The 24649-nt window shown below is 54.4% G+C and overlaps 2 protein-coding genes across 3 annotated transcripts in view; one reads left to right on the forward strand and one right to left on the reverse strand.

Annotated features, from left to right (window-relative positions):
• PPP2R2D (protein phosphatase 2 regulatory subunit Bdelta) overlaps positions 1 to 5393 on the forward strand; it is a 44497-nt gene extending 39104 nt beyond the window's left edge. For both annotated transcript variants that reach the window (XM_082639376.1, XM_082639375.1), the window contains one exon: positions 4569 to 5393. In XM_082639376.1, coding sequence (XP_082495502.1) covers positions 4569 to 4848 — 280 coding nt within the window. In that variant the 3' untranslated portion in view covers positions 4849 to 5393. The remainder of the gene's footprint in view (positions 1 to 4568) is intronic.
• A 6744-nt stretch (positions 5394 to 12137) lies between these two features.
• On the reverse strand, positions 12138 to 24058 carry BNIP3 (BCL2 interacting protein 3). Its single transcript, XM_082644862.1, has 6 exons — positions 23877 to 24058; positions 16516 to 16666; positions 16089 to 16173; positions 14846 to 14955; positions 14616 to 14768; positions 12138 to 13141 (listed from the first exon to the last, which is right to left on the reverse strand). Exons 1-6 carry the CDS (start codon positions 23920 to 23922, stop codon positions 13096 to 13098), a joined length of 591 nt encoding a protein of 196 aa, XP_082500988.1. The 5' UTR covers positions 23923 to 24058; the 3' UTR covers positions 12138 to 13095.
• Positions 24059 to 24649: the final 591 nt, after the last annotated feature.

Here is a 24649-nt window from a genome sequence, read left to right on the forward strand (position 1 = left end):
CACCTCACGTGATGGAAGGAGATGCTCTTGCATCGTCTCTGATGGATTCTGTGCCGTGTGCTGCTTGTCAAGGGCGTCAGTGAGCAGAGGACCTCGCCACTTTCGGAGAGGGACTGACGGACATTCTGAGAAACCCTTCGGCACAAACACCTAGAAACATCAGATGTCACACCACAGATCTCTTCGTGGGTATAGTTGAGCTCACAACCAGTAAGGCCAAGAGTGAAGAGGAAGCAGGAACTAGAAGGGAGCCCTCGCTGGCCTCAGGGCACCAGCTGGAACCAGGAACCTGCAGCCCAGGAGGGTACAAGAGCTGTGGCCCTGGACCCACACAGGGTTGGCAGTTGAAACTGGGACCCTCGGGGTTATGGAAAAGGCATCCATCTACGTTCAGATGCATCCCAAGGGAAATGTATCTGTCTGAGACCTTGGATTGGAGTGGATGAAGTCCCCTGACCTTTGTGACCATAAGCCTCCCTCCCCCCCAAGGACGTGTGTTTGTATTCGTACTGACCTGGAGAAGCTCACTGAGGGTAAAAGTCCCAGCAGACAGGCAGCCCCGGGCACCCACACTGTCCACAGGCTGACGTGCCACCTGTTAGCGTCTCCTGCTGCAGACACGGGGCCCCTGGGTCAGAGGAGAGGACTTCACTCCTCACAGCATAGCAGAGCAGCGTGAGCTTGGTCAGAGTGCCTTGCGGGGGTGACACAAGGGGCCTGGGCAGAGGCCACTCACGTAGCAGGGTTGGCCTCACACCAGCACACACTCAGCCTGGGGGTCAAGCTGAGAGTGGTAAACAAGGCTGCAGCCCTGAGATGTGGCCCAGGTAGAGAGCACTGAAGAAACGCATTCTTGGCAAACCCACTGAAAACACGTAGGGGTGCCCGGCACCCATGGCAGATTTGTCTTTCCCAGTGCTCCAGGGCTCAGGATTTCCCCAGATTAAAATCAGTTAAACAGGAGTTCACAGGTGAAAATCACCGAACACATGAAGGAAGAAAGCCAGTGTGAGCAAGCCAGCAGAAACAACCACAGAACTGTGACCTCTGAGAAATCAGGTACTGAAATCATATGCCACAGAATATAAAATAAGAACGCGGAAATACTCACAGGTTAAAGGACGGGACCAGAACCTGAACGTGGAACCACAAGGCCATTAAAAACCACCCAGGACATTTGGAAAAGCATCATGCAGGACTTCTAGAAATGAAAACTGTAGTAGTTGAAAAATCACCGTGTGAATTTAGCAGACCCCGTGAAGCTGAAAAGATCTTGAATTAGTGAACTGAAGATGAGAAATATTTTAAGAAGAGAGATCAGGAGAGACTATCCAGGATGCAGCTCAGAGAGCCAAAGAGACAGAAAAAACATGGAAGGTTGGAAAACACGGAGCGTCAGATAAGGTCCAACGTAACCTAAGTGGAGAGAAGTGTCCAAATTGGAGGATTGTGGAGAAGTAGCGGTTAAAGTGTGAATGGCCAGGAATTTTCTATAACTGGTGCAAGACTGAATACACAGATTGAAGAAGCACGGAAACCCACACCCAGATCATAATGAAGTTGCAGGGCACCAAACACAGAGATCTTAACAGCAGCCGGGGGAACAAAGACCCATTGCCTTCGGAGAAAGGCGTTCACACCATGAGCAGACCTCTCGGCCCGGCAGTGGAAGCCGGAAGGCGCTCTGACGCGGTGTGTCGTGATCCCTTCTGACTCGCTTCCTGAAATTGTGTCCAGAGATAAATGATCATGCAGGAATGTGCCTTAAACAATGCCCCAAACCCAGACAGAGAGATCCAACTACATTAAGACTTCAAGCTTCTTTATATCATAATAAAACAATGGAAATGAAACCCACAAAAGCACGTAAAATTAACAAAGAGATAAATATCCAGAATATGTGAAGAATCGTAAGTCAGTGAGAAAGTCCTAACAACTCATGAATGGAAATTAACAGAAATGGGGAGAAATGAATAAAAACACTCCTCCTCATCAGTAATCAGCAGATCAAAGCAACAGGGACGTTCCCTTCACATCCATCAGAGTGACGGAAATATTGGGGTGGAGGTGGAGGCCAGTGGGCGTGACCGCGGCCACCGCCCTTCTTCTGAGGCTCTCTGGCAGTGGCCGGGTGGGCTGGGAACCTCTCGAATATACAGACAAGAAAACGTGTTCCAAGACGTGCCCTGGAGGCAGCTGAGCCATGCCGGGGTTCCTCCCTGGGCGGGCGGACGAGGAATCGTCCTCTGTTCATGGTGTGGACCAGACGCAGTGAAAGCCAGGGTTCAGCTGCACAGACCTGTACACGATCACACAAGTGACTCATCTGATGTCTAGAGCATGCAAGACGGTTTTGTTTTTAAGACCGTGTAACTGTTCAAAGGACAACCGTGTACAGGAATGTTCGCTGCACGGTTCTTTATGCTTCGCGGTAGATCCGAGATATTGCAAAATACGTTTAAATTACCCATCCCCGGCACATCCAGAAGCTTTCTGGTGGCACCTACCTGTTGCCTCACTTCTGCCAACATGCCCTGCCTTCCTGCCTGGAAGCTTGTGTGGAGTTGGGGGCGGGGGCAGAGCCAGGTTTTGGCCACCATCCTGGTCACTCCGCCTGGGACGGCGCTGCCCAGAAGTTAAGTTTTGCCCCACTTTGTCGGGCTCCAGGTTTGTAGCAAACACGGACATCACCATTAACTTGCAAGTCCACTTACTCCTGTGTTTGGCGGTGTTCCCACCTGGGCAGCACCTGGCCAGGTGCTGGGGAAGGCTCTCGTTCCCGCCGTGTGGAGCGGTGGGCCGGGGGGACATCCACGTCCATGCAGGTGCCGTCAGGACTACTGAATCACAGTAATAATCATAAGAAACTGCAGGAAGGTTTGGTCTACTTTAATCTCTGTCGCGCACCAGCACCTCTAATCAACATTGATAATAAAATACTCCTTCCCGAAAAAATTCTTTCATCGGTCTCTGTTCTGAATAATCGCTGCGGTTAAGTTTTTTATATATTTATTTATTTATTTATTTATTTATTTATTTTTGGTTGTGTTGGGTCTTTGTCACTGCACGCGGGCTTTCTCTAGTTGCGGCGAGCGGGGGCTACTCTTCCTTGCGGTGCGCAGGCTTCTCATTGCGGTGGCTTCTCTTGTTGCAGAGCACGGGCTCTAGGCACACGGGCTTCAGTAGTTGTGGCACACAGGCTCTGAGGCACAGGCTTGCGGGCTCTAGAGCGTGGGCTTCAGTAGTTGTGGCGCATGGGCTTAGTTGCTCCGCGGCATGTGGGATCTTCCCGGACCAGGGCTCGAACCCGTGTCCCCTGCCTTGGCAGGTGGACTCCCAACCACTGCGCCACCAGGGAAGTCCCTGTGGTTAAGTTTTAATAACACAAATGTAAACTTCAGATCAGCACGTTTGTTGTTTCTCCTTTTGTGAACATCGTGTTCTGTGTGGAAATTAATGTGGGCAAGTGCCAGTTGCTGGCGGCCCTCCTGGGCCCCACTGCATGGCCCTGCTGCATCCACCGCCACACAGGCCCCTCCGTCCCTGAGGTGTGTGCATTCCAGGCTTCAGCAGTACAGGTGAGATAAGCCAGGAGAGCTTAGCTTTTTTTGTGGTGTGAGGTTTTAGATGAGGCTAATCAGACACCGAAGGATTTGCACAGTCGGGGTCAGCCCTGCGCCGTGTGAATGAGGCAGCATGCGCCTCGCGGGGCCTCAAGATCCGCCCCTGACGATGCGGGGATGGCCCGGGAGCCCAGGGTGCCAAGGGGGAGGCCGCAGGACAGTCTGGTCTTACCGCGCCCGACAGGCCCGCTGAGGCAGGGCTGGACGCACGCGGAAGCATTTGCCGGCAACCAGCCACTCTCCCCTTAGCTGTGTAGAGAGACCCCAAGTTTTCAGCAGTGTGATAGAAGCGCATCACGGTGCTGTGTGCTTCAGTGGAGACGTGGAAAGGCGTCAGAACCAGCCCGGAAGGGAAAAGACCACGGGCGCTGCTGCAGCGTCTGGAGTGTCGGGAAAGAAGGCCCCGGCTGTCTCGCACGCGGACCCTGTGTCTGAGGCCCCTCCTAACTATTTATATACCTGTTACTTCATGAGAAGAATGCTTTTAAGATTAAAATGAACTTTAAAACCTTGTCTGGTCAGTCGTGAGCGAAGCTGGTAACAGATGGCACGAATGTCTTCTGGGCACGTGTGGAGCCCCTGCTGAATCAGGGACAAAGCGCAGGAGGTGAGTCAGACCGTTACCCGAGCCTGGGACGGTGACTGCGTTGGGGTTTTTACCTTGTTTGAAAACACGTTAACGTGATTAGAAGCGTAAATCCATTACTTTTTCCCCGCTGTGTTTATTTTTACTGATAGGATCACGTATACGAAGTTTAAGAAGAAATTCTCACTGCATCTCTCTCCTCACCATTATGATTTTCCATTTCTTATTTGTAAAAATGACCCTGCTGTGTAGAATTGGGGGTAGGAGAGGTCAGCGGCTCTATCCACGCGTCCAGGGCCGGGCCGGGCCGGGGGGTGGAGGTGGTCACTTAGAAGTCTTCCTCTCCTTGTTTTGAGCAGTGCAATCATGACTGGGTCCTACAACAACTTCTTCAGAATGTTCGATAGGACTACATGGAGGGACGTCACGCTGGAAGCTTCCAGGGAGAACAGCAAGCCTCGCGCCAGCTTGAAGCCTCGCAGAGTGTGTGCAGGTGGGAAGAGAAAGAAGGACGAGGTGAGTGTGGACAGCCTGGACTTCAGCAAGAAGATTCTGCACACAGCCTGGCACCCAGCGGAGAACACCATCGCCGTGGCTGCCACCAATAACCTGTACATATTCCAGGACAAGGCCAACTAAGGAGGCAGCGGGACCTGCGTCTCGTGCAGAATCGCGCCTGGTCGTTCGGTGCCAGAAGACAGGCAACATCCTCTCCGTGAAGAGCAGGGATGCCCTCCTGCCTCCGCCCAGACTGCACGGGCTGGCTGCGTGGGTGCCCGCGGGCTTCCGCGTCAGCAAGGTGAGCCCTGGGTGTCGCTGCTCAGGTGAGAACCCTGCTCGAAGCACAGTGATGGACAGGACTCAAAGGAGGCCATTGCTAAAATAAACATATTTATTGAAGTCTGAGCCTTCCTTCCAATTTATAGACCAAAAATTAACATCCAAGAGGAAAGTTGTCAGATTCAGTGTCTCCTCCCGTCCAGCTCTCCTCCTCCTCCGCTGTCATCCTGGGGCCTCCACGTGCGTGGCTGCTGCCCGCCTTCCCTCGGCCTCTCGGCCCAGGCGGGGCCCCGGCCGGCGCGGAGATTCGGCCGAGCGGGCTCAGGCCACTGTACTCCCATCGCGCCTCTGGTGTAACCGCCTAATAAAAGCAACACACTCTAAAAAGTGTTTTTAAGTCCAAACTCAGTATCGTCTTTTTATTTGATTTAGTTGCATGTGATGAAATTACGCAGAATGCAACTTAAAAATCTTGTCCTTCGTTAACAGAGTGGTGGAACGTGTGCAGTACTTCAAACTCTGATCGTATGTATCCACAAACTTCCGTAACTTTTTTGTTTCTGTAGAAATGGTACGTCTGACACACCAGGTAAGGTCTGGAAACAGCCTCAACTGCAGCTGCCTCTGAGAGAGAAAATCCCAAGGAGTAGTAACAGAATGGCTGCTGGAAAAGTAACACGTGGTTTAAAGTATGCCTCAAATTCACTGCAGTTGAAAACTTAATGTGCTTTTTAAACCTTTTTAAAAGTACTTTGGGGGAAGGGTAACATACTTTTTAAAAACTGCTGGAATTACATGCATGCCGAATTTCATACTGCATTTCAAGCCAGCAAAAATTAAACAATTTTAATGATTATGTAATGCCACCAGTACCTTGGTGGTTTACTTTAAAAGTAGGTTGATACCAGAAATCAAGATTTCCCAAGACAAAAAAATACAGAGGTAACAACACTAAGTGATTGGAACTTTTGCTGCCGTGAAATTTCACACAGGCGCCCGAGACCCCGTCCTCCGGGGGACAGGACAGCTGGGGCTCACGTGCTGCTCTTGAAATTAAGGTGTATTTTGGTTACTGGTGATACGGAGATGCAAGAACAAATGTCTTGTCAACTCATTCCCCTGAATTAATGTTAACAGGATGCCACGTTAGCTCACATTACGTCGGAAATAGAGAATCAACAGGTGCATTTATTTTAATTTAAAGGTAATTCTTTTACTGCGTATTGGTTGACGCAGTTCACAAACCTGAGATGTGGAACAGAGTTGTCTTAAGTATCAGTCAACCCTGGCCCTTAAGGTAAAGCAGTTCTCGTAAGATGGGGTTGTATTTACTTGTTCAGCTATTTTGACCAAAAAGTTTAATAAATTTCAGATGTTTAACCAGATTTGTACAATGTAACTGGACGACTTTGTTCCATCTTTCCTCTAAGACATATTTCCTACCAAACAGGAAACCAGCCTTCTGCCTCTCAGACGGCCCCGGGCAGAAGGCGCATGCGTGGTGGCTGCCGCCGGCCGGGCGGGGGTCCCTGTGTCCGTGGGTTCTTCTCCCCCGAGTCGGGCAGACGCTCCTCAGAGATGCTCTTGAGAAACGTGTACTTTAAGACGTGTCTAGCAACTTCTTCCGTGTTCTTTTCCGTTAGACACTTCTGATTCCATTTAAGGCTTTTTCCTCTCCTGATGAGGTAAAAGGTTTCGGACTTGACGTTTATTTCTTCTTTATATTCATTCTTTGTTTAAAAAATATCTGTTGTTTTTCTTGTTCTTCCAAAGCTTACCCCTTTTCTCCCGTTTAAAGCTAGAGAAAGCTAGAGAAATTTTATCTGTTCCTGAAAGGTAATTCTGTGAGTTTTCATCATTCCTTAGAATTCTGTGCTCCTGTTTTTCCTGAAGCTTTAACGCTGTCTAGGTTGATGGCCTGGGTTGGATGAATACGCTTTACTTGTGTGTGGATTTAGACGTGCACTTTTTAAAGAACAGTGGCGGTTCTAGAAGCCAGTACAGGGCAGGACTCAAGAGTCTGATTTTAAACCGTCCCCCAGTCGTGGGCGTTCGCAGGACGAGCAGCAAACTCCCTCCCCCGTGGAGCTGAGTAGCCGTGGCCTCACAGCCGGGAGCCGGCCCAGACTGTCCCCTGGTCCGCGCGGTGGGGTCCAGGCCCCGCAGGCCGAGCCCAGGGCTCTGGTGCTGCGTGGCCGTCTGAGGAGGAACTGTCTGCATGCTTTTGTTGAAGGGGGTCCAGGGTTGGCGCTGAGGCTTTTTCTTCTGAGCGTGTCCGGCGCCCGCGGGCAGAGGCGGGTGCGCAGACCGAACCGGGGCGGGCCGGGCCGCGCCCCTCGTGAGGAGGACGGCGCTCTGCGCTCCAAGTCCCGGTCTGAGACCCGGTGCTCCCCCGGGGTCATGGTGGGGCGGCGGGGGACAGTCCTCCCATCAGGAACTGCCCACTGGGTGCTGTGCCGGGAGAAGCTTCCGCAGGCGCTGGGGGCACCAGAGAGGGAGGGAGGGGACGCTGCACAGGGCCCACCCCGCCAGGGCTTCTCCACGGGGGTGTGGATGGGGCGGGGACAGTGGGGGGTCGGGTGGGGCCTGACTGGTGCGGCCCACGGGGCTGGTGACAGCCCTCCTGTACCGGGCAGGCCGCGGGCAGGCACCCGGCATGGGCTCCCCAGAACCAGCCCAGCAGTGCTCGCCGGACGGACACGCCACAGCATGGGGTCACCGGGGTCCGTGTCCCACCCGAGCCCTTCCTTGGTGGAGAGCTGGTGAGCCAGGGGGGTGGAGCGCCACCTTGATCTTAGGAACCGTGGCGGCCCCGACATCATGGGGAAGGGGGATTGGAGACCTCGGGGTCTCTGCTCCGCTGTCGCCCCTCTCGTCCGGCAGCCCCTCCCTTCATGCCACCAGCTGAGTCCCACGAGGGGCAGAGTCACGGCGGCGGGACGGGGGGTGAGGGACGGGCAGCTGAGACCACGGGAGTCCCGGCCGGGGGGGGCGGGGGGTCCTGGAGCATCCAAGGCGACAGCCGCGGCCCAGCCTGACCCCCGCCTCTGCACGCCCCGCCAGGACCCGCAGAACCCGTCCCGGGAAGGCTTCCCTCAGCTGCCCCACGTCTGAAGAGTGAGGGCTGGGGCTGGGGCCCACGATCTCCTGTGACCCCGTCAGGACCCGGTGAGCGACTGAGGACTTGCTGGTCCCATTTCCCTGCTCACCCTCCAGATGGTGACGCCCGCAACCGGAACCTCGGGTGAGTCTGCATCCTGGGCACATCTACAGGGTCCCTGGGCCCCCAGGCAGGACACGGGACCTTGGCCGAAGCCAGGGCTCCGGGCAGGACCCCGGCTCCTGTGGTGCTGGTTGTGGAGGCCGATCCTCATCAGGCTGCTCCGTGTTCCTTTGGGGTTTACTGGGTGTCCTGAGACAATTCACTTGTTTGCCCCAGAGTTTATTAGTAGTAAATTATCTTTGTATATCTTGGGACATCTTTAAAAGATGTGTGTTCCAGGGACTTCCCTGGTGGCACAGTGGTTAAGAATCCGCCTGCCAACGCAGGGGTCATGGGTTCGAGCCCCGGTCCGAGAAGATCCCAGACGCTGCGGAGCAACTAAGTCCGTGCACCACAGCTACTGAGCCTGCGCTCTAGAGCCCATGAGCCACAACTACTGAGCCCGTGTGCCACAACTACTGAGCCTGTGCTCTAGAGCCCGTGCTCTGCAACAAGAGAAGCCACCGCAATGAGAAGCCCACGCACCGCAACGAAGAGGAGCCCCCACTCGCCACAACTAAAAGCCCATGCGCAGCAACGAGGACCCAACACAGCCAAAAATAAAATAAACAAATTAATTAAAAAAAAAAAAAAAGATGTGTGTTCCGTTAAGGATGGGAAACTAATTTGTTATTCCAAGAACTAACTAACTTTCAGGGAAAATTTGTTTTCTAAAATCTAATTATCTGAATGCAGTGTAAATCTACAGTTCTTACGAGAAATGTTAGGTTTTTGGTTTTCACTTTTGAGGTGTAACTGACACAACTATATGAGTTTAAGGTGTACAACGTAATGATTCAGTATTTGTGTATGTTGTGAAGTGACCACCACAGTGAGTCTAGATAACTTCTATCACCACGCAGGAAGTTTTTTTTCTTGTGATGAGAACTTTCAAGGTCTCTCTTAGCAACTTTCAAATATGTGATAATTAACTCTAGTCACCGTGCTGTACATCTCCAGGACTTATTTCATAACTGGAAGTTTGTACCTTTTTACCCCCCTTCTCTCTCTCTCCCTCTCCCTCCCGCCCCCCCCACACACACAAACACACATAAGCACACACATAAATACACATACATAAACACACACACACACACACACTCAGCTGCCTCTGGCAAACACCAATCTCTAGCTACAAGATTGGCTTTGTTTTTCTAGATTCCACATATAAGTGAGATCATACGGTATTCGTCTTTTTGACTGACTTCACAGCATAATACCCTCGAGGTCCATCCACATTGTCTGAAGTGGCAAGCCTCCATTCTTTTCATTGCTGAGTCATGTTCTGTTGTATACATGCACCACATCATCTTTATCCATACACCCACCAATGGACACTTGGGTTGTTTCCATCTCCTGCCAGTTGTAAACAGTGCTGCTAAGAACGTTGGTGTATTGCATGTATCTTTTCAAAGTAGTGTTTTCATTCTTTGGATAAATACCCAGAAGTGAAATTGCTGGATCACATGCCCGCTCAACTTTCAATTTTTTTAGGAACCTCCATCCTCTTTTCCATAGTGGCTGCACCAATTTACATTCCCACCAGCGGTGCGTGAGAGTTCTCTTTTCTCCATATCCTTGCCAATACTATTATTTCTTTCCTTTTTGATAAATGTTTTTTCTTACTTTAAGTATTAAACTGGTAACACCTGTACAAATTTCAAAAATCTTTAGCAGGATTATAGCGAAGTGTTGCCCCTTCCTCTGAGCCTGGTGGTATTGATAACTCTTGTTAGTCTTGTCTTGGGCCACACTTTTTCTTATTCGAACACAAACATGACATATCCCCATCTCCCCGTCTTTGCACACGAGGTAGCAACGTGCACACACCTGCGTTCCACTCTTTCCACCGCACGGTGGCCCTGGCTGTCTCCCCACGGTTTGGAGGAAACATCCAGCACCACGCGGATGCAGGAGCCGGACTGGGTGGGCACTCCTCGTTCGCCTGGGGGGTGCTGGCCCGCCGGTCCAGGGATGCTCTCTGCGTAAAAAGATATTGTCTCTTTATCTTACTTCTGTAAGATTGTATTTGGAAATACTTTTAAATCAGTTGCAAACACCGTGGAGTCCCTGCCTGCCCTTCTCCCGTCACGTGGGTTCAGCACCACGTACAGCGGCTGAAGCCGCCCCACAGTACCTGTAGCCCATCCACAGACCTTCGTGTTTGTGTTCCCAGTTGTCGTTTTCTCGCCCGGGATCCACAGTGCATTTCATTGCCGCATCTCAGATTTTTTTTTTTTTTTTTTTTTTGCCTGTGTTGGGTCTTCATTGCTGCACGCGGGTTTCTCACTGCGGTGGCTTCTCTTGTTGCGGAGCACGGGCTCTAGAGCGCAGGCTCAGTAGCTGTGGCGCACGGGCTTAGTTGCTCCGCGGCATGTGGGATCTTCCCGGACCAGGGCTCGAACCCGTGTCCCCTACATTGGCAGGCAGGTTCTTACCCACTGCGCCACCAGGGGAGCCCGCTCCGTATCTTTCACTCTCTTAACAGATCCTCATTTCCTCATGACCTTGACCTCAGACAGTTATTTTCTAGAACCTCCCCCAATTTGGGATGGCTTGATATCTTCTCATGACTAACCTACAGTTATACATCTCGGCAAGAATACAGAGAGACGTTGGGGTCAGGAGGTCCACAGTACCCTAGGTTCCCTTGGGGGTAATTTCCTGGGGAGGCAGTGACACCGGGCCCACCTCAGCAGCTGTCTGCCTGACGGTCACTCGTTCCCTCGTCCCGTTTATTAGATTCTATCGGGAAGAACTGTCCCTTCCCCCACTTACTTGGTCTCCATCAGTGTGGACTTGGGGATCCTGCTCGAGTCTGGTGACAGCCCATCACCACCAGGAACCTGTTACCAGGCTGACCCACTCTGAGCCACTGCAGGTCCCTCAGGTTGGCTCCGTGTCCTTCACCTCAAGCGTGGCCTCACCTCCTGGCACCACAAATGTTCCTCATGCTGCCCTGGAATCCCCACTTTTCCAAGGAGCTCTGGTTTATGGGAGAATGGACTCGACCCCAGGATCGGTGTTATTTTAATCCAGAATTGTCTGGATGATATTAAATATTCTGTGAACTTGCTATTCCGTGAATAAAATGAATGATGATGTTATCTACATTGACATGAGGGGTGTGTGGGAAGGCTGTCACCGTTTTGCTATCCTCTTGCCCAAAAGGTCAAAACAAAAATACATATATATAGTCACACATTTTAAAAGAATCAAACGTCCACTGTAACGTTGCAGTGAGAGGGGAAACCCTTGTGACCGGCTGCAGCAGGCACTTCCGGCCACCATCACGCAGCTCAGCCTGTGCCCTGGGGAGCGTCAGTGACAGGGCGGAGATGGAAGGATACATAACACGGAGGAGAGGAACAGAGTAATAATCCAGCTCGGAGACGAGAGAGAACTAAGATTTTAAGAAGTGAAGAAATCAGACGAAAGCTATCGGAATCAATCATAAATTAAAATCGGAGCTCCAGAGAAGGGAGCGGGGGTGGGGGTGGGGGTGGGGGGGCAGAGATTACACTTAATAGCTTAGAATCCCCAGACCTGGTGGATGCCTTGTACGTCTCAATGCACAGAGGCCTTCGTCACGGGCCGGGTCACCTGAGTGATGGATTCACAGAGCTCTCCAAGGGGTACTGGCTCTGAGGACGCCCGGCCTTGCTGGAAGGTCCTGAGTGCAGCCTGCTGCTCGTGCCACTTGAACAACCAACATTTGCTGTTAAAAGGGAATCATCCCCTTGGCCAGAGTGGGTCAGTCGGATGCAGGCCTAATGTTTTAGGGATAAATGACATAAAGAATCTTGATGCCATTCCATCAGCTGTCTCCAAATGAAAGGGCTGTAGGCCTCTACCTCCAAGGTAATTGTTTAAATGGAAACAAAGATTTTAAAAATTAGAATGTTACATTTATTTAACACAACCGAATTTAGTGTGGAAAAGTGAAACAAATACAACAGCATTTATACAGTATATCAAAGGGGCAGCCTTTAAAAACCATGCAGTGGGGATACACCTGGTTTAATGAAAAAGCTTGTGTGACGTACGTAAATACTGTAACCAAGTATTTGGCAAAGATTCATTTTTTTCTATTTCCAGGCTTTTAAAGTAGACACAGAATAGCTTAGAATAAAGCTGACTCTAAGAGCACACAAAAACTGAACACAAACAGACTCAATTTAGCAATCCCGAGATAAGAGAGAAGACGCTGATCATCCGGTGGTTGCTGTCCAGGGTGGTAGTAAGTCTCAGCGGGTGTCCCCGTGCTGCACAAGGTGCCGGGGTGGGGACCCCCTGGCCCACCCGTGCTGCAGCCTGGATTCTACATGTCACGTCACAAACAACCACCGGCACAGTGAGAGCTGAGGGGCGTCTGTAGCAGACGGGTGCACCCACTTAAATACGGTCTACGACGGGGGTTAAGGCCACAGTGTTTATTCGGGATGAACCCTCATGTAGTCAGTCCTTTTAATGTCAACGGTATTCGTTCTTTCAAAATACAGTGTTTAACTCAATCAAGGTTGCAGATAATGTGTCAAAATACTACATACATCATGGATACGTTAAAATTTATACTTAAATATTTATAATATCCGAAGAAAGATTACCACCAAATTATTAATAGATATTAATCAGTGACAGGCTTATTACTTTATCCCATAAGTATGATTATGGGAGAGCGTGGTCTTAGTGTCTTTCTTTTACCGAGTTAGGAACGTGGCGTTTACAGAAGAAATGACACAAGTGGCGCAGCCACCCAAAGACCAAGACAGCCTCCTCTGTACGCTGTGCTGCGGACAACACACATCCCCCACCACATGAGAAGGCTGGACGCCAATTCTTCATCAAAACGTGCTGGTGGACGTCGTCAGGCGCCTTCCAATGTAGATCCTTAACAGAAAAAGGAATCGGTAGTTAACGTGGCCTCGCAACTCCCGGGCAAGTTTGCACAGCTGAGACGGGGCAGCCGACGCTGGTCCCAGCCTATTTACGTAAGGGGGCTGGCTCTCATACACCCCCACTGTTAAAACTTGTGTTTATTCTTCACCAGTGTGTATACATTTCAGCATCTAATTTTGAAGAATCCAGTTGTGCTCTAACAGCCATGCAGTGGATACACTCAATACAAGCACAAAGGAGAGGATTCTACCCAACCTGAAACGCTCGTACTCCTGTCGCTGTTTCTTGAACTGACCACACGCTGCTAGAAAGAGTCGCCTGCAGGACAGGTGATATCACCAAGTTTATCGGCACCAACCTCACAAAGACCCCTGCTGAGCAGTGAAGCCCACGCCCCCGGGAGCCCAGAACTGAGGGGCATGGGCATCAGAGGGCTGTCCGGGCAGAGGGGGCTGGGGAGGATGTCTTCAGGAGCCTGCAGCCCAGCACGGGAAGCTTCCTTAGAGCAACTGGTGAGGGTGGATTTTATTATCCTGACCGCTCTGGAGGCTGTTAAGAAGGGCAGACACCCCTGTTGGGGGCTGTGGCTGCAGAAATGCATCTTGACCTGAAGGCCTAAACCTCAACCCGGAGGCCCCCACAGAACCTGACTGCTAGTTCTGGAGAAAGCTCCAGAAGTCAGTACCTCCCTGCGTGAGACTGGCAGAGTCTGACTCTGAAAAGCACTATGCCGAGAGGGAAGGCCGGGGCAGAACCAAGAGGGAGAGGTGGGGGCCTGGCCCCGCCAGGGAGCCCTTTCCCCAGGCAGGCAGGCAGGCCTGTGCACTGGGGGTCGGGAGGTCGGGAGGGACTCTGCTCTCGCCCCCCAGAGCAGGCGGGCTGGCGTCTCCTCTGCCACGTCCACGGAGCCTGCGCTGGCACCAGCCCACGTCAGAAGGCCATCTCGACAATCCAGAAGTCCAGTAAGCTGCAGCCACAGGAGTCCATCCATCCGCACCAGGACCAGGGAGACCCCCCCGCCCACCGGGTCAGAGGCTGGGGATGAGTCCCCGAGGGCGGCTTCGGGCTCCTCAGCAGCGTCTGGGCTCAGCGTTTCCGTGACCCAGGCTGCCCCTCTGTGTTCCGCACGGTCGTCAGAACTGGCGCCCTCTTCTCTCTCGCTGCTGAGTGGACGCCAACAGACGCGCGCAGCCCGAGTTACTGACGCTGCCCCCCGCAGCCGCCCCGCAAGGACTGAGGCTGATCCGCACCTGCGTGCAGCGGTCCAGGTCAAGCAGCCAGACGAGCGCCCCTGCGCGTGAACCCAGCCTCTGCTGCCGGACACTCGGGGCAGCGCTGCCCCGGCTCACGGCTCTGGGCTCTGTTTCTTGACCGGGACGGGCTCCGTTTCACACGCCCACGTCGCCCGTGCTTCTAAGACCTAGGAGGACCCCGCGCTGTGCCACCCACACGGCGAGTCACTTACCCCAACCCGACGGCCAGCAGATGGGACAGCAGGAGAGACGGCAGGAACACTTTGAGAAACTCTGCGGAGAAGATGCCCCCCTGCTTCATGGCGCTCGTGTTCCGCATGCTGAGCGTGGGCGCGCGCTTCGGGCGCTTGAAGAGGAGGAACTCCCTGGGGGAGGGGTGCTGGTCAGCGGGGGCGTGCGGGCCGGCCGGGCCGAGGCAGGCCCCCAGTGCAGACACACTCACTTGGTCGGGGGCACGTTCTCCGGCCGGCTGGACCAATCCCAAATCCAGTCTGAGTTTTTCTTCAGGATGCTTTCGACTTCGCGCCTCCTCTCCACATAGTCTTCCTCAGACTGCGGCAGAGCGAACGGTGAGAGCAAAAGCCAGGCTGCTGCGCCCGCAGCACCGCTCACCTCCCACCCGAGCCTCGGACCAGCCCCGGGGGGAGGCGAGGGCCGCACCACGCCGCTCTCCTCCCTCCTCCACACGCGTCGCCGGGCTGAAGGCCCGACTCAGACTCAAAGAGCTGCAGACGCTGCCCCAAGGAGGCGACGCCAAATGCGGACAGGTGTCCAGAGACGGAAACGGAAACCGTCTAAAACGGCCCAAACCAGGGATGTGCCTGAGCAAGCAGGACACTGCACGGCAGGGAAAGCGAGACACGCTTCCATGTTACATGGGAGAGAGAAAACCCAAAAACTTACGTGTGCCCCTGATCGCAGCTACATTTTTTGAAGTATGTAATACACTCGTTAAAGAGCTTGTAAAAGCTGGATTTTAGGTGTTCTCCCCCACTTCTATGCATTTGAAAAACTCTGTACCTGATCATCTAATTCCTCCTTAAAATCAGGGGGGGGGAAATTGGTTCAAATTTTGGAAATACTCCAAAACACGGTACCAAAACCAACCAAATGCCCGGGTGCACCAAAGCTGGGGGTGGACCCCGCGTGTCTGGGGGCAGGCCAGGTGCCACCCCCGAGGAAGCCTGAGCACCAAGGCCTCCTGGTTTCCTTGGTGAGGGAGGCCTTAAGGGGAGACCAGCACGGCCGGGGGGGACCAATGGTACTGACCGAGCCCACGGTTCCTGAGAGCTTCCACAGCGAGTCGGGGACCCACGGGTCCCTAAAATACACTCCCCAGGCATCACGACCAGAAAGGACCTGGCAAGGCCGCACTGGCCCCGGCCCAACCGAGGCCACCAGAGAAGCAGCCCACAGGGCCCCAGGCTCTCTCCCACCCACACACTGCCCAGCAGACAGACCCGCCGCCTGGCTCCCAGCTCCCCTCCCCCTGGCCGCTCCCAGTGTCTCCCTGGACGGCGTGTGAGGGCAGAGGCGCCCAGGCCGCACGGCCTACCCAACCTAAGCCCCTGCCACTTCCGGTCCAGCGTGAAGTGCGGGGCGTGCCCCCGCCACTACTTCTGAGGGCTGGATTCCACAGAACTTTGTATAAACAGATCGCAAATGTGTGCACGTGCACACCTTACCTGGGAGCTGTTCTTTTCTCCAAGGCTATGTGTGTCTGTCTCAGAAGCTCTGTTCGTATCTTGTGGGGTCTGTGAGCGAGGTGGGCTTGAGGAAAACACAACGTGTTGACCTTCCTTCCACCAGGACAAGCAAAACCCCACAGGCAGGGGCCAGCCTCCAGGGCCGGGAGGACGTGCTCCCGCCAGCACCTGGGCCAGACCAGGGCCAAAGCGTCCCTCCGCCTCCTCGGCTGAGCTCTGATGCCCCGCAGTCCACAAGCAGAAGCCGGGGCCCAGCACCACACACACAGGCCCCAGTTGCTTCCTCCCACCTAAGGGCAAAGGGCCCGCTGTCTCGGGAGGGCTGGGCTGAGGCCAGGCGGGCGTTTGCAGCCCTGCCTGCTCCTACCTGGCCTGCCAGCGCTGTGATACACACGTTTATGCCCACCTGTCACAGTGAGAGCTCCTGGAGCTGCTCCGTCCAGATTCATGCTGGGCATCCAGCAGGATTTTTTCCATGTCGCCATTATAAATAGAAACAGAGTCTGGAACACTGCTCCCGTTCCCGTTATTGCCAAAGTGTAATTCTACCCAGGAGCCTGATGGGGATAAAAAAAGGACATGGTTGCAATTTTCCACCCACTCTGGAGTCTGGTCCTAACAAATAACCAGCTCGCGCCCCCATTCCCAAGACGCGCCGGGGACTCGCAAGGAACCGTCGCCTTGAGTCACGCTGCAACGCCCTTGAGGCCCATCTCTGGCACCTGCATTACAGTGAGCCTCCCCAGGGACCCTTGGGAGCCAGGGCAGTGCACCCGCTGCCACTCCCAGACTACCTGCTCAGTCAGCGGGATCCCAGTGACCAGGACACCCTCCTGCACTCAGCTCTTAGAAAGCAAAGGGTGTCAGCGAGAGCCTTGGGGATTTACACACTAAGGAAAGCCTTACAACCTATTTACACATTCCAGCGCCACGTTCTGACCCCGAGGTCCCACAGGATTCATTACCGATTACTGCTCTGTATCTTACACCAGATGAATACAACAAAGGTAACTAAACCTGATTAACCAGAGCAAGCAAACCATCCCAAGTGCTCATCTAGCCAAGTCTTTACAGCAAGTAAACTCAGCATTCTTTAACTTGAACTGAAAACTGACGTGTTATGTATCCACCCAGATGTCATCAAAACAGAGAACTCCTTAGCGCCAAGGTCATCTGCTTACCAAAATGTAGCACAAAGCAGCTACCACCCCCAGGTCCTACGGGACAGCATTAGAAGCTTAGCTTTGTCTCTCCAGCCCCACGACTTGGGAGCTGGCTTGATGAATTCCCCAAGGCAGCCAACAGCTGACCCGGCGGGCACTCTGCTGCACCAGCCGTGCTGGGCTCCGGAATCGGGAGGGACCCGGGAGGGCCCCTCCAGGGGCACCCGTGAGGGGAGGTGTCCCCAGTCCGGGCACAGCCGAGGTCCAGGTGGGTACAGGCAGGGGAGGAGGTGCCGTCGCGCTCGGCTGTGTGTGTTTTGGGGCTTGACAGGTGGAAGAGCTGGAAGATGAGATCAACCTTGGCAATTCCCCCAGGAGGACAGGTGTGAACCCTAGAGAGGTCCTGAAGGGGTAAAGCACAAGTTCTGTGCGGCGGGGGCTGAGACACCCACAGGTGTGCAGACAAGGCAGGCGGTCAGGGCCCTGAAGCAACACCTGGGGGCTTGGACCAGAGGGGGGCCCCCATCCTGTTGCTGCTGTGCGGTGGACCAAGGCTGGCTTCCAGCGTTTCACGGTGTCCACAGGCCCTCACTTCTGAACCCACACCTAGGAGCAGGGTTCCAGGGTGGAAGAGTTCTAGGTGTACGTTTCATGTATTGCAACGCCACTGCTTTCCGATGCAGCCGAAGCAACGTGAGCATTTTTGTTGCCTCACACTTGGCATCCGTCTTTAAATACAGCCATTCTGTGGGTGTGTGGTGGTAGGTCATATGGTTTATTCTGCACTTCTCTGATTTCTACTGAGGGTGAACGTCTCTTCACTTGCTTACTGGCCGTGTGGAGTGCTCCTCTTTCCAACTGAGCGGTCCACCTTTCTCCATCTAGCTCGATATTCAAGACACAAGCTTTTCTTTTTTGGCCGCGCCGCGAGACTTGCAGGATTGAACCAGGGCCCCGGTGAAAGCGTCGAGTCCTAACCACTGGACCGCCAGGGAACTCCCAACACAAGCCTCTCTTCATCTGAATGTGCTGCAGGTAACTTTCGCTGTGGAAAGGCAGCCTTTCCACTCAAGCCTTCTGCTGAACGTCAAAGTTCTTGCTTTCAATTCACTCTTCCACTGCCAGGCTCCGTTCACTGGCAAGACTGCCTCTGCGGTCCCCTCTGCCCCGTCCTGCATCCCAGCTGGCCACGCGCACAGGCCTCCTGGGCCCAGGACAGTTCCTCTGTGTGTGTCGTGGGTCCAGACCTCTCCAGGGTGGGTGCAGGACGGGGAGCGCCAAGGCAGACGGGACTGAACACCCCGCCCGAGGCTGGTAGTCACTGTACGGCTACTGCAGGAACCATGACCCAGAGCTGCTGCTCCGTACTGAAACCAGGGCCCCAGGGGCACCACAAAGCACCACCCATTCGGGGCCCGGATCCCTACACGTCACCCCCTCCCCTGAGAGCCCGGGCCTGCCCTCAACAGGCAGCAGCAGGCTTGCTGCAGAATATGTCACATTCATCAGAAGAAAGCAAATCAAGGGTCCAGGAATAAAACGTAAACATACAGTTTATACCACATCCAGCCTCCCACTTGGCTGCTAACAAAATGACCACCAGCAGTTTTCAGATGTTAATACGCTTCTCACTTTAGCCTCTCAAGTTACTTCACGTTGGCCTGGCCCGCACAAGGCAGTCCAGGGTCTGTCTGGGAGCCCAGGGCTCCCTGGACAGAAGCCAGGGCCACTCAGCCTCTGCAGGTCAGCAGAGGCTACAAGGACTCCATGCCATTCCTGAGACAGCCTGTCTTGACTGGGGACCCTATTCCCACCTACTCTGGTGGCTCTGCAGGGGTTAGGAAAACCCTGAAGCAAACCATAAGAGGCTCCACCGTGCGATTCCTTCACTAGCCCTCCTTCCTTCCCAGGAGCAAGGTGACACTCGGCCCGGCAGCTCTGGCCCCCCACTGGCATGGATCAGGACCACGGCGCCCTGCTCTGGGCACAGTTCCATTTTTCTAGGTTCTAAGTCAGGTTCTGGGCCTGGCTGCCCAGATCACTTTTACTTACGGTGTCTGACATAAATGGAGTTTGAGGTGCAATGTCTTCTCTGACACCACTTCTGACATGAAATTGGGGTGGGGGGAGGCCTACACCAATAAGCAATTTCCAGCACCGCCTGGCTGTCCAACAATTCAGTTTTGACACTACCTGGAGTTAGTGTCAGATCCCACAAGTTAAAGATCTCAGTCCCCCAAGACTGTCCCCACATCAGACAGCCTCAAATGCCTGGTAGACCAAGAATTCAGGGGTTCCGACAACCCCCTCTCTCTTCAACAATTCACTAGAACTCACAGGACTCGGGAAAATACTTTGCTTACACTTCCCCAGTCTCAGAAGGATTACAGCTCAGGAACAGCCAGGTGCACAGGGCACGGTATGGGGCGGGGGGGGGCGGGAGTGGAAGGGGACAGTTTCCATACCCTCTCCCAGGACCTCAGTGTGTTCAGCAACCTTTTTCAAAGCTTTTGATAACCCAACCTGTAGCCCCGCCCTCCCCTCCCGGCGGCGGTGGCGAGTGTGTGCCAAGTTCCCAGCCTCGTGCTCCGATGCGCTTTCCCGTCCCCCCCGGAGGCCACCTAGGGCTCCGGAGTCACCTCGTTAGCAGAGACTCGAGCGCCTCCCACAGGGGTTCCTCATACATGACAACCCCTCCCAGGAAATTCCAAGGGTTTTGAGAGCTGAGCTCTGTCTGGGTCAGGATGTCTGGGTCAGGAGCCAGGGACAAAGATGAAATATATTTTTCAAATTGAGATACAATGGACATATAACATTATCCGTTTCAGGTGTATGTACATTATACCTCAAGGGCCAACTCAAAACTCCATGGAGACAAATATATATGCTTTTTAGAATCATCTCATAGAAAGTCTCAAGCATCCTTCAGAAAAAAATCCCATTCTGGGGTGTCTACAGCCAAAGCTTTGGGTCCAAAAGCTTTATTCTAAGAAATGATTTACTAAAGGACAACAGTTTTATTATTAACCTGCAGCAACTGGGTAGGGAAAGCCGCTTCCTGGAAAATGAAGACAAGGTGTGCCATTAATCCACTTGCATCTGCAATTAAGATCACTCACCTTTCTAAGCAAGAAAGACGGGATTCAGGCTGCTGAAGGGTAACCTTATAACACTTCCTCAGAACCCCAAATAACCTAACAGATAATTGGTGTAATTAGGCCTCAGCAAAAAAAAACAGGTGGTGAAGCTGCTGATCCAGGCAAGCTTCACCCTGATTCAGGTCCCTGCCCACAAAGACCTGTAATTTACGCTAACAAGACACAGGGCACGAAAACAAGGCAGATGAGATGCATGGAAAGCCTAGGCTACCAATATTACATCATCACAGAAAGAAAACCGACAGGCCTTAGAGTTAACCCATTTCTTTTTTCTTTTTTTTTTTAAATCTCCTGTGACCTCCACGATCCTTGGTCCCAAAGAAACTAAAGACCATGTTTTGACTTTGATGACTTGTGGGCCCCAAGATTTGTAACTCAAAATGTCATCACATCTTAGAGCCCTAGAGAGGCTATAGGAATTACCCAAACACATAGCTACTTACTGGGTAAGCCATAGGGGCCATTTAATTCAGCTAAACTCAACTGCTGTTAACTGAGGGCAAGCTAGGAACACATGCAGAAGTGTTAACCGTAGTTCACTGAGCCACTGCTTGGTTAGTTGGGTGGCGGAAGATTCCAGCTGTCTCTGATTTACCCAGCTTGAACACAGAGACAAGGACAGCAGTACTTTTTCAACCTGTGGAAGGAACCCTTACTCTATCAAGGAACTCTGATATAGCACCCACACTGTTCATCCTCAATATTCTGCGCAAAGCTTCTCAAAGTTCCTGCCGCCACTGCGGGGCCCCAGGCCCTCCTACGTCCCGGGGCAAACTCCCCTCCAGCCCCAGCTGGCAGAGGCTCCACACCCTAGTCCGGGGTAGCAGGTCTCAGCCCTGGCTATGGAGGACCACCTGTGCTGCTTTCCCCCCGTTCTCCAGAAGTCTAACCCAGCGGCCTGAAAATCCCGATTGGGAATGCTGCAATGGAACCCTGGTACATTTATTTTGAAAAAGCCGTAACGGTGATGTCGGGCAGCCGGGGTCGAAAACTACTAGGGGACCGACCTACACGACTATGGGATTAATGAGGTGGTGGAATCCCTGAGGAGAGCCCTGGGGCAGAAACTACCACCCTCATCAGAAGGCTTCTTCCCTGGGAGAGGTGGGATTCAAGAAATTACTGTTCTGGGCTTCCCTGGTGGCGCAGTGGTTGAGAGTCCGCCTGCCGATGCAGGGGACACGGGTTCGTGCCCCGGTCCGGGAAGATCCCACATGTCGCAGAGCGGCTGGGCCCGTGAGCCATGGCCACTGAGCCTGCGCATCCGGAGCCTGTGCTCCACAACGGGAGAGGCCACAACAGTGAGAGGCCCACGTACAGCAAAAAAAAAAAAAAAAAAGAAAAGAAAAGAAATTACTGTTTGTAAAAGCTTCTCAAGTTAGATGGGACAGGAATGAGAGGCTTGACTGACAAGTGATTTTGAACATAAAGTCCAGCAGGTAAGTCATCCAGGTTCCTGGATCTTAACAGGAGCTGGCAGATCGCACCCACCCTTCTGCCTGTCTAACGTCTTCTGTCACCGACGCGCCTGGCTGCCCTGTTTTTCACTTCACCTCTGGGCCTCACCGTGAACATCTGTGAAAAGTAGAGGCTGGGCCAGGATCCAGATGCCTGAAACCCCTTCTCTCCCAAACTGCATGACCCAAGAACTGCGAATTCTCTTCCTCTTCATATACCTTCAGCCGCGGTGGGTGCCTGGGACAGCGGAACCCTCTGGCTGCAGACAGAGCAGTGCGTGAAGGGGCAGGGGCTGTCTCAGGGTAAACGAGGAGCACCTTACTGCATCGACCCAGCACAGCAGGGGGTGGGGGGTCTCCTGGGAAGTAAGGTTCACACCCCCTCCCATGATGCTGTGACACGGTATCACAAAACTCCAGCTTCTCCCTGCATGTGCCTATTAGGGGTTATCTGAGGACAAGAGAGGCATATACGACATCTTGCTGCTGGTTAACAGCTTTAACTAGAAGGGACCAGGGGGCCGAGAGGCAACATCAACTTCGCTGTGAACTCGGGAAACATTTGGTCCGAGGATTCAAGCAAAGGGGAAAAGGTCTGCCATTGTCTGCGGGCTCAGCTACCAAGGCTCTCAGTTCTTTCCGAGGTAAACAAGAGGTAATCAAATCAACACAGAGCAGAGGACAAGTGTCGCCCCGGCCACCAATCCCTGCTCGGATTCGGTGTCCCAGGGCGGCCGAGGCCCCACGTGACTCCTCCCACACCGGGCGGCCGGGGAGCGAGTGCCCCGCAGCACGTACCCCGGAGAGCGCAGCCCGGAGAATCCTCGACACTTTCCACTTAGGGTGTAACTGTCTTTTTATAGAATGCACAAAACAGAAAAGTCTCTGAACCCACGAGCTGGCACTCGGCATTGCCAATGACTCAGCAGTTCGGTCTCTACCAGTCGAGGACCGAAGATGGAGCCGCTCTGGACACTCCGAACTCTTCCCGACACATCTGACCCACTAATAAAACAGACCGTGTTAGCAACTAAGTAGTTTGATCACAGGGCTGACTTTAAAAGACAGTTTACAAGACACTCCTTGGATCTTTTGTAAGACAAAGACCCCTTAATCTGTTTCAAAGGAAACAGTCACTGTCGAAATTTAAGGAGCGACTGCAGGATTTTTAAGCTGTGGCTGTGGTTTTAAATTATACGACGCAGCAGACGAAGTCTTGCCCAGTGAAATCGTGGTTTGAGGAATACGAGAAGCTAGTAGCGCAAGTCCGGACAGTATAAAGATTTTCAACTCTTAACGGAACTTTAACATTCACTCTCTAAGGCTTCAGCGGCCCTCTCCGAAACTGATTTACGAGCTCCCGCCGCCACCTGAACTCTGGCTTCAGAGAATAAAGGTCGGCGCCCGGCCCCTCCTCCAACCCGTGGGCCTCGGGCTCCTCACCGGGGCCGGAGGCGGCGGCCCGGGGGCGGCCCCGCGGGGCCAGAGCCGGGTGGGTCAAGGCCGCCACCGGCCCCGGCTTCCCGGGAGGGGGCGGGGTGGATGCACCGCGGCCACTGGGCCTCGTGCTCCCCCGCGCAGGTCAACCCCGAGCTGAGCTCCGAACGACCCCCGGACGAGAGAACGTAACTAAGGAAAGGCCGGCCGCGCCCCCGGCCCAGCGTTTCCAGGGCTCTTCCTCTCACGGCGACTCGCCCCGAATCCCGGGACCCCGTCCTCCCCAGCCACTCCGGACCGAGCCGCGGACGGCTCACAACCCGAGTCCACCCGCAAGTCTGGGCGCCTGCTCGCCGGTAGCGGCACCGGCACCGAAACCAGCACCGGGCTGCACCTCGGAAGACCAGGCACCGCGCGGGCTTGGGACGCCGTCGGCGCCTCGGTCGCCCCGACCCGGAGACGGGGGTCCCTCCGCAGGCCCCTCCTCTGCAGGCCGGGCGCCTTTCCCCCGCAGGCCCCCCACACCCAGGCCGGCCCCCGGCCCCCGTTCACCGTGCAGGCTCTCCTCTTGCAGCCCGGGGGTCTCGCTCTGCGACATGGCGGCAGGCCGAGAGCGCTGCGGCCGGCGGGTCTGGGTTGGGGTCGGCGGGCGCCCCAGGAGGGAGAGGGAGAGGGAGCGGCACAACAGCTTGAGCGCGGTCGGCCCGCGGCTCCGAACGACTGACGCTCGCGGCCGGAGCTCCGCGGATAAGCAGAGGCACCGCCCACTGGCCGTGGGGCGGGGCCTGCGCGTGCGCGAGGGCGCGCGGCGCGTGCCGCGCGTGCGACGCGTGCACGGGTCGGGACGCAAGGAGGCGGCCGCGCGTGCGCAGCCCGGCGGGGGCGGGGCGCGGGCGTCTAGCAGGTGCGCGCGGGACGTGCCGGCACCGCCTGGAAACAGGCGGGGTGGAGGCGGGGCCCGGCGGGGCCCGGCGGGGTGAGTCGTCTCCGCGACGCTGCCTGAGGCCTGACTGCGCCCGCTCAGACACAGGGCCGGGGAAGGGACGGGGGTGCTGACAGTGGGGCTGCGTGTAGAGTCGGGCCCGGGGCTGTGGCCCGCACCCTGCGGCCGGCGGCGAGGCCGCCCCTCACCTGCAGTGCAGCGACCACCTGCTGTAAATTGGACCGGCAGGAAGTCAGACAGTGTCTCTAGCAGCTGGTCCAGCGAGCCACACATCAGCCCCTGGAACAATCAGCCCAAGCGGCCAGGACTTGGTCGCTGACTGACAGCTTCCCGGATTGCTGCCCCTGTCTCCCACTCAGGACCAACCAGAGGAAGCCAAATA

The sequence above is a fragment of the Mesoplodon mirus genome (assembly GCF_964341445.2).
Source record: "Mesoplodon mirus genome assembly, chromosome: 2".
Lineage (NCBI taxonomy): Eukaryota > Metazoa > Chordata > Mammalia > Artiodactyla > Ziphiidae > Mesoplodon > Mesoplodon mirus.

What these genes read in the sequence shown, in the direction of transcription:
- BNIP3 (XM_082644862.1), bottom strand. Translation starts at nt 23,922, where the DNA reads ATGTCGCAGAGCGAGACCCCCGGGCTGCAAGAGGAGAGCCTGCACG. An exon ending in GAGAAAAGAACAGCTCCCAG is followed by an intron (nt 14,956 to 16,088) that starts GTAAGGTGTGCA and finishes GCTCTGCCGCAG; the next exon opens with TCTGAGGAAGACTATGTGGA. An exon ending in GAGAACGTGCCCCCGACCAA is followed by an intron (nt 14,769 to 14,845) that starts GTGAGTGTGTCT and finishes CCCCTCCCCCAG; the next exon opens with GGAGTTCCTCCTCTTCAAGC.